Raw genomic sequence first — 8,820 nt, 5'->3', positions numbered from 1 at the left:
CACCCAGGAGAAACTCAGAACACACAAGGAGGGAACCAGCATCTCCTCTGTGTCTCTGCTCTTGCTCTGTGCAGCAGATTTGACACTTAGCACAAATTAATTGGTTTTTTAACAAATTATTCTGGACTTCAACTCATTGTCCCTCCCTGTCTCCATAGGATAAGGTGCCCTCCTGCTCTGTGCAGGTGAGGGGCACATCCCTCCTCTGTGCAGGCAGGGGTGAGGGGAACATTTTGGATTTCTCCCCGTTCACACAGCTCAGCCAGGCTGGAGGAGCGTGGAGGGGCTGCAGAGCTCGTGGTGTTATCCACAGATGACTCGGCCCCGCTGCCAAAGGATCCAGATCCGCGTCATTTCTCCTGGCAAGGAGCTCTGGATCCTTTGTGAGCTGTTTCCAATTATTATATTAACTGGGAAAGTAAACAATGCCCTGCTATTAGATGGAGCTGGCACGAACAAATGCTGCTGCTCCCTCTCCAGACTTGATTATTATTACGAAATAAAAATATCAGCTTCAAATAGGTCCTAATGCGGATTAAATGAACAGCGTGTTCTGTCTCAGCTGGACAAATGTGTCTGTGATTCCAACTTAGCAGCACACATTCATGGAATTATGGAATGGTTTGGGTTGGAAGGGATCCTGGAGCTCATCCCCTCCCAGCCCCTAGCCCGGGTTGCTCCAGCCCCAAAATAAATCCCCTCCAATGGATCTGCCTGGAGCACCCCACCCTCACTAATCCAATTGCAAACCCTACAAACCCTCCCAGCTCCTCCAATGCCTGTGCAACGCTGTCTCTGGTGCCTGGCTTTTCTTTCCTGCAGGGAGGACGATCCTCTTCTGTCCCTCTCAGACTCTGGGAATTTTCCCCACCCCTGCCTTGCTCACTGAGCAGCCTCGAGCTGCCACCAGCTGCAGTTTTCATTCTTTCCTGCAGTTTTCGTTCATTTTGTGTCCCTCCTGTCCTCAGGGATTATTTCAGAGGCAATCCAAGAGCTGCTGTGTTGCCTGTAACTCGTTTCTTTCTTTCCCCTGAAGTTTACTCCACGCCCTCTCCAGGTGTGACAGGAGCCCCCTGCACAGGAGCAGGGGCGAGAGAAATTCTGCCCTGAGTGCCAAGGGAATGCAGCTGCAGGGAAAAGCTGTGCCAGACACAGGAAGCCCCAAATGCCAGGGTGGATGTGGATGAGACACCACCACGGAGCCCCTGCAGACACCAGCAGCTCTGCCAGCTCCCTGGGACTTGGGGAATTGTCCTCTGCTCGTGCTGGGAGGTGGAAAATCAGCTCAGGGAGCAGTTTGGTCTCAAGAACCAGCTCAGTCTGAGGCAGCTGGGAAAGGAGGCTCTGGCCAGCCCAGGAGCTGTGCTGGGCTGCCCTGAGGCTCTGCACATCCCCGGCAGGGTCTGGGGTGGGATCTGACTTCTCCAGGGCTGCTCCATGGGAGCTTCTCATCAGGACATGAGAGGGGAAAATCTGTCTCCCAACTGCTGTGTGTATGGGGGTGTGGGAGAGGAGAACTGGGAACCAGAGCTCCTGCTTGGGAAAAGCAGTGTTTGGATTTTCAGCTGCAGCCTGACTCTTCCTCAGCCTTCTGTGCTGGACAATAAAGAGTCTGTATGACATAAATTCAAAGGTACAATGCATAAAAACATCTGGTTTTGTTCTGAAGGAGTATTTGTTGAAAGTATGGATGCAGCATCTTCTGTTATTGGTATCCAGAGAGCCTGGGATCCTCTGATATGTAAATCAAGGTGAATATTTGACCCAAGGTGACTTTAAATTTAAAAGTAAAGGTTCTTGGTATTACCCTTGTAATAAAATTAGCCTTTTTTCCCCCCAAATAATTGAATTTTATTATTGATTTCTGTGTTACAAGCTCTCAATTGGGCATTAACCTTTTTCAAAGAGTTTAGCTGGGGCTGTTTTTTTTGTCTGTTGACATCACTTTAAGATAAATTCAAACTCCAAATGCAAGACTCGACTGATATGTTCCAGGAACTCCTCTCTTGGTGCCAGTTCTGGTGGCTCAGGCAGAAACTGTTGCTGTGCTGGAGACATGACGTGATGCCCAGGGCTCACTGCATCCCCTTGGGGACAAATCCTTTGGTTTGGGGACTCAAATACCCCCGGGCAGGCAGGAGCACAGAAGAGGAGCCAAGCAGATGTTGTGTGGATCCAAATCTCAGGTTTGAGCCATCATTTGAGCCTCAAGTTTCTTTAAAAATAAATGTTTGGGTGGGTTTAGGGAGTTTGTCATCTGAATACAATGCAAACTCTACCTGAGCTTCATCTCTGGGAGGTTTCTGGGTTGGCTCCCAGGGTTTGCATCTCTCCCCAGCAAACACAGACCCGTGCTGGGGCTGGCCCGCAGGTGACAGGTGACAAACACCCTCAGGAAGAGCTCTCGGTGTGCAGCAGCAGCTCATGATGGAGCACCGGCAGGGCCAGGGGCTGTCTAATTAAAAGCCTCTCTTTGTGACCAGTTCCTGGGTTAAGAAAAGGTTTCACTGGCGTTGTCCTGGCAACAGAAGTTTTTGGGAGGAGCAGAGCTGGCGGGTAAGTGGCTGTGCCAGGCACAGGTGGCACGTGGGGACAGGAGGGACGTTTTTGATGTGACAAAAAACGATGGTGTGGCTAAGGAAGGACCAGGGTGTCCCAGAGGGCCCTGGTGCAGCTTTCCAGGGTGTTGGGCAATGCCTCTGTGCCCCTCAGGTGCCACCCAGACCCTTCATGTCACACCAGCCCGAGAGCTGGAGGAGTTATCCAGCCTGGGGATGGAGATGGAGCAGGTTCTGTGCTGGGTGCTGGTGCCACCCCTGGGATCCTCCTGCTGTGACAGCTCCCAGTGCTCCAGCAGGTCATTAACGGGGAACACAAACACGATCTGAGCTCACCCTGCTGTGCCGTGGGGCTGAGGGACCTGTGCAGCCTCAGCCCCGGCTCTCCACGACGCTCATTAAGTTTGTAAAAGCTGCAGGAACCCATCCTGCTGTACATAATTTTAATTGCCTGCTCCACAATCGCCTGTCAAAGAGATGCTCTGTCGCGTGGCATGACCTGCCTGCTAAATTGCAACAGGAATAAAAAACAATACCACAGAAAGTAAAAGGGAAAAAAAATCTAATTAGGAACTAGAACGGCGTTCTCAATCTCTGTTGCCATCTGCAGCCCGGTGTGTTGGGACCAGCACAAACAAATCAATAAAACCTGCGGCTTTTCTGCTGCCTTTGGCACTTGTGAGGAGTTTGTGCCGGGTTTGTGGCAGCTCCGGCTCCTCCCTCAGCCTGGAGCTCTCGTTTGCAAAATCCGGGCTTGGGACGCCAAAACTCCGCACCTGGAGAGGAGGGGCAGCAGTGAAGGGGTTAAAGGGAATTGTCTGGCCTGCGGCTTTAATGCGTGTCTCGTGTGGAGGGCACGGAGCTGAGTTTGGTAGGAGGTTCCTGTGTGGAGCAGCCCTGGCAGGGAGCAGAGCTGTGATCTCAGAGGCGATGAGGGAGCGCCGGGGGCTGCGGGCTCCGGCTCCGAGCGGGGGCCCCGGGGCAGCTCCGGGGGTCCCAGCGGGTGCTGCCAGCCCAGGGGATGGCACTGGAGCGGAGCCGCTCCTGTGCTGAGCCCCGAGCCCGGCCTGCGCTCCCAGCCTGAGTTTCCCGGGGAGCGGAGGATGCGGAGAGGGCGATGAGCGGTCCCGGGGAGGACGGGCGCTGCCGCAGGGCCATCAGCATCCTCACCGAGCTGTGCCAGAGGAAGAGCCTGCCCAGCCTGGACCGGGACACCTGCAGGGAATTCCTCCTGCTGCCTTCTGACCAGAGCCTCATCATCTCCGAGCCAGGTACGGCCGCTGCTCCGGTCCGCTGGGGGAAGGCAGGAGGGACATCCATCCCTGCAGGGGGAGGAAAATGTTTGGGAGCCCCGTGTTGGAGCCAGGGCTTGGTGCCCTGGGAGGGCTCCTTCCCTTTCCCCAGGCTCCGTGGTGGAGATTTGGGCCAAGTCCTGCCTCACCTGTTGATGTGGAAGGGGATGGCTGCACGGGGGGACAGCCGGGATGTTCTGGGCTGCTTCACCAGATGAAGTCCCTGTGAAAGTTCCTTTTTCAAAACCAGACTCCTGTGGTGTATGAAACAAAACCAAACCAATCAAAAAGCAGTAAAGAGCCTGCTTGAGTCCCAGGGACGGCAGAAACTGATTGGTGCTGTCCTGGTTTGAGAAATGGAGGGACTGCCGTGGGTTTCTGTTCATCAGGAGGGATCTTGATGTACTTTCATGAGCGTGTTCTGCCTTCCCCAGGAACTGCCTGAGTTGTTCCTGGTCAGGCTGTGGAGTCAGGGAGGGACTCTGGTGTGTCAGGGATGAGTCAGGAGCAGGAATTCTGCTCCGGGAGCAAAGGGGCAGCTCTGTGTTGCAAAGTGGGAATTTTCCCTGCCCCTGTTCTCAGGGCTGCTCTCTCCAGAGGGATCTCTGCTGTCACCTCAGCAGACATTGCCAGGGGCAGGTGGAACCCCAGGCTCTTGTGCTGAGGAGCAAAACCCCAAATCTCATCGCTTTTAGAATTATTTAGAATTACTTCTGCAGGGTAACCTGCTGAAAGTTGTTTATGTGTTCCAGCATTTTCATAGGGGGCTTCTTCTAAGGTTCCTGTGGCAGTGATGTGTAAATCCAATGGATTTCACAGCAGTTTTGACAGCATGAGTTTTCACAAACTTTCCTCCTCTGCTGAGCACCTTTCCTCTGTGCAAACTTTCCTCTCTGCAGAGCCCCTGAGCAGCACAGCTGCCCAACAATCCCTGTCCAAGGCTTTCTGTGTCCCCTTCCCTCCCTTTCTCCTGCCAGGATCTGGTGCTGGGATGCAGCTGGCACCCCCGGGGCACACCAGGATTCTGCCAGCCTTTGGTGTGCAGTGGTGCTTCCAGCTCTGCTTTGCTGACACTTCCAGGCAAACCCCCTCCTTTCCCATCCCACTTTGCCTGTAACTTAATTCTCTTCTTAAAATGAGTTTGTTTGACACCTGCCTGTTCTGGAGGCCTCTTACCCTGGCTGGTTGTGTCCTTACACATCACATCCCGTGCAGCAGTTTTCTCTATTGCTAACAGAGCAAACAGCTTGCAGACTTATTGCATCAACTTGAAACTCTTTACCTTGCACCAAAATGAACATTTTCCTGACTCTGCAGCAGAAATACTCTGCTCTGCTCTTGTTCTGCCCACCCTGATGTGACAGATCTGCATTTGTTTGTGCAGCCTGTCCAGGACCTGGTGTCCAGGTCGGGATCACATCATCATCATCATCATCATCTGCCTCCAGCAGGGTGAGTGTCTGTGTGCTCTGAGCTGTGCTCTGAGTGGCAGCCCCAGTGCTCTGGGCGAGCTGTGCCAGGCTGGCTGCACAAACAGCTGGGGCTGTTGCCTCTGCTCTGCACGACTGGGCCCATTTTTATGTCTAGACAGCACTGAGGACACAGTTTGGGCCTGACATGTGCGAATATTTCTCAGTTCCTGGCTGTAAAGCTGCTCCAGCAAGGGGGAAAAAAATCTGTTTGCATCCAGTGTTAACGAACACAGTCACAGAGGTACCATGCCTTCCCATCAGAGTTTATCTCATTATCTGCACTGATGCTTTGTCCATTCCTCCTGAAGGTTTGCTCCGTGCTCAGTGCTCAGAGCCTCCCATGCTCACAGGCACAGGGAGGAAGGTGGGGCAGTGTGCAGGTGAGCAGATGGCAGCAGGCAGGGGCTGTGTCAGCAGCAGGGCAGAGGAGCCCTGGCTCCTGCTGGAGCGTCCCCAGCCAAACACCAAACCTGCTGGAGCCCAACCTGCCTTATTTGTCATCATCATGTGGAGTCTCTGGCTTCTCGGGCAGGTTGTTGCCTCCTGGATAAATCTATTAACTCCTGGCTGGGTCAGCCTGGCTTGTGGAGTGTCCTGCTGCAGCTCAGGCTGAGGGAAGCACTGCCAGGGCTTCAGCCAGGCTGCTCCTGCACAGCTCTGCACAGTTTGGTCTTTTCTGCTGTTTCATGTGTGGATGGGGGGCAGCAGCCTTGGGGAATGTGTGGAGCCAGGTATTATCAGCCTCCTTGAACTGCACCCAAGAGTGGGCAAAAACCCTGTGAATATAAAAATATTTCTAAATAGATTATGTAAGAGTAAGTTTTTGTGCTGTAGTTTATTTTTTTTAAACCACTCTGGGCTGGGTGGCTGGAGTGGCTGCTGGGCCTGGAGTGGATGCACCTCTGCTCCCTGGTTATGTAAGAGCTCAATCTCCTCCTCACAACCCACAGGAGCCGTGGAGCTGCAGCGTTCCTCTCAAGCACACCCAACAGAGGAGGATGGCAGGCTGCTGCAGCCAGAGCTGCCAGAAAAATGAGGAGTTTGGCTGGGGAAGGGTTGGTGCTGCTGCGTTGGTGGGAGGGTGAGGGGGAGGAACAGGACCTGGCTGGAGCCAGCTGAGTGTCCCTTTGTGGTGCCTGTGTCCTGTCCCTCCCCGGAGCTCCCTCCATCTCCTCCCTGCCAGGCCTCACTGGGAGTGCCACCTGTGCCCTGGGCAGTGACACTGGGGACAGCACTTACCACGGGTGATGGCCCTGCAGAGGATGGGCCCGTCCTTTCTGTGCCCTGGACGGGCACTGGCAGCTCCTGGATGTGGCTGGGAGGGTTTGTGATGCAGCTCTACTGAAGGGCAAGGACTTGGCTGTGGAGCAGGGGAGGCAGGACCCCACAGGGCCGTGGGGACAGTGACCTGTGCCCTCTGCCCAGGGTGACAGTGACCTGTGTCCTCTGCCCAGGGGACAGTGACCTGTGCCCTCTGCCCAGGGGGGACAGTGACCTGTGTCCTCTGCCCAGGGGACAGTGACCTGTGCCCTCTGCCCAGGGGGGACAGTGACCTGTGCCCTCTGCCCAAGGGGGGGATGGTGATCTGTGCCCTCTGCCCATGGGAGTGCAGGGTCTGGGGTCCTTGGGAGACAGGGTGCTTGGAGGGTGCTGTGCAGACCCAGGAATGGGGCTTCAGGGGTCGTGGTGGGATCCTCAGGGTGATCCCCTGGATCCCCACAGCTGCTCCCAGCCCGGGGTGTTCTGTGATCCCCTGGATCCCCACAGTCCCAGCCCAGGATAATCTGTGATCCCTGTGGATCCTCACAGTCCCAGCCCAGGATGTTCTGGGATCCCCCGGATCCCCACAGTCCCAGCCCAGGATGTTCTGTGATCCCCTGGATCCCCACAGTCCCAGCCCAGGATGTTCTGGGATCCCCCGGATCCCCACAGTCCCAGCCCAGGATGTTCTGTGATCCCCTGGATCCCCACAGTCCCAGCCCAGGATGTTCTGTGATCCCTGTGGATCCCCACAGTCCCAGCCCAGGATGTTCTGGGATCCCTGTGGATCCCCACAGTCCCAGCCCAGGATGTTCTGGGATCCCCTGGATCCCCACAGCACTCCCAGCTCCCCTGCGCTGGCTCCTGCTCCCTGTGGCCTCACAGAGCCTGGGTGAGGACAGAGGCTGCCAGCCCATCCCAGGAGATCTTGTGGGGGCAAGGGGAAGCTTGGCTCCCTCTGAAATGGTCCTGCAGGCCTGATGAGTGTTGCTAAAGAGAGTGGGTTTGGCTGGATATTGGGCAGGAATTGTTCCCTGGGAGGGTGGGCAGGCCCTGGCACAGGGTGCCCAGAGCAGCTGTGGCTGCCCCTGCATCCCTGGCAGTGCCCAAGGCCAGGCTGGAGCAGCCTGGGATGGTGGGAGGTGTCCCTGCTCATGGCAGGGGTGGCACTGGATGATCCTCAAGCTCCTTCCCATCCAAACCAGTCTGGGATTCCATGGCCTGTGACTGGAGCTGGCATCTCGTGATGCTGATTCAAAGGACGAGGCCTGGGTACAGGAAGGAATTTATCCTGGGATCAAAGCACATCCAGGAGAAAACCTCTGGGTTTGATTTCTACCACCAGCACTTCTGTGCTGTGACTTTCTTTGAACAACCTAAGCTGGGTTTTTTCTCCTCAGTGATCCATTTGTAGGAAGCTTTGCTGCCCCGTGGAGCCAGGGCAGGAGGCAGTGGGTGATGTGCAGAGGGGCTGCAGGGCTGTCCCTGCTCCTCTCAGTGTGCTGAGAACCCTCCTCAAACCCTCCCTCACAGCAAAATGCTCCTTGTTGTATTTCTCTGGGGAATGTTTTTTTCCCCCAGAGACCCCTGCAGTCTGTGACCATGCAGTTTAACCCTTCCTCCCTTTCTGACCCCATTTTCTGAGTTCCAACTCTCTCTTCCTTAGCTGGAGTCTAGATAAGGCCCTGTTTTTCCTCATTTGTCCTCTTTCCCCCCTGGAAATAATCTGGAATAAATGTCTTGGACTACATCTGGGGGTCAGAGCCTCTTTTGGAATCTTTTGCCTTGTCCCTGAAATATTCCTCCAAAGCCCTCTGGGATCTGAGCTAGCCTAGGAGCTCTGGGGGGCTGCAGGGGGGAAATTTCAGCTCCTGAGCTCTCCTGCTGCAGGAGAAGAAAGCTGGAGTGAGAGGAGGGAGCTGGGGAAGGCACAGAGCCAGAGACACCAGCAGACAATCCCTGCTCCCCAGCCCCCCTGTGCTCCAGCCCCAGCAGCTCAGAGCACTTTCTCCATTCCATTTCAGTGGGAATAACACAAACTCCAGGCCACCAAACTCTCATCTTACCCCATATCCCTTTCTTTGGTATATTCTGAATTTCTATTTGGTTGGACTCGATGATCTTCGAGGCATTTTCCAGCCTTAGCAATTCTGTGATTTTTAAGTGTTGATTTTTTTTTTCCTTTTTTTGGTTACATATTCACATAAGGATGTGAGGTGCCTCACTGCTTTGCCCCCT

General features: G+C 54.8%; 1 protein-coding gene across 1 annotated transcript in view; it reads left to right on the top strand.

The window, feature by feature from the left end:
* The first annotated feature begins 3,360 nt into the window (after positions 1-3,360).
* The window catches only part of SYT6 (synaptotagmin 6), a 38,065-nt gene continuing 32,605 nt past the window's right edge, over positions 3,361-8,820 (top strand). The window contains exon 1 of the mRNA XM_063418360.1: positions 3,361-3,829. Within this exon, the coding sequence (XP_063274430.1) occupies positions 3,676-3,829 (154 nt within the window). The 5' untranslated portion in view covers positions 3,361-3,675. The remainder of the gene's footprint in view (positions 3,830-8,820) is intronic.

This window comes from Prinia subflava, chromosome 23 (genome assembly GCF_021018805.1).
Source record: "Prinia subflava isolate CZ2003 ecotype Zambia chromosome 23, Cam_Psub_1.2, whole genome shotgun sequence".
Lineage (NCBI taxonomy): Eukaryota > Metazoa > Chordata > Aves > Passeriformes > Cisticolidae > Prinia > Prinia subflava.
This window is presented reverse-complemented; position numbering and strand designations above follow the sequence as displayed.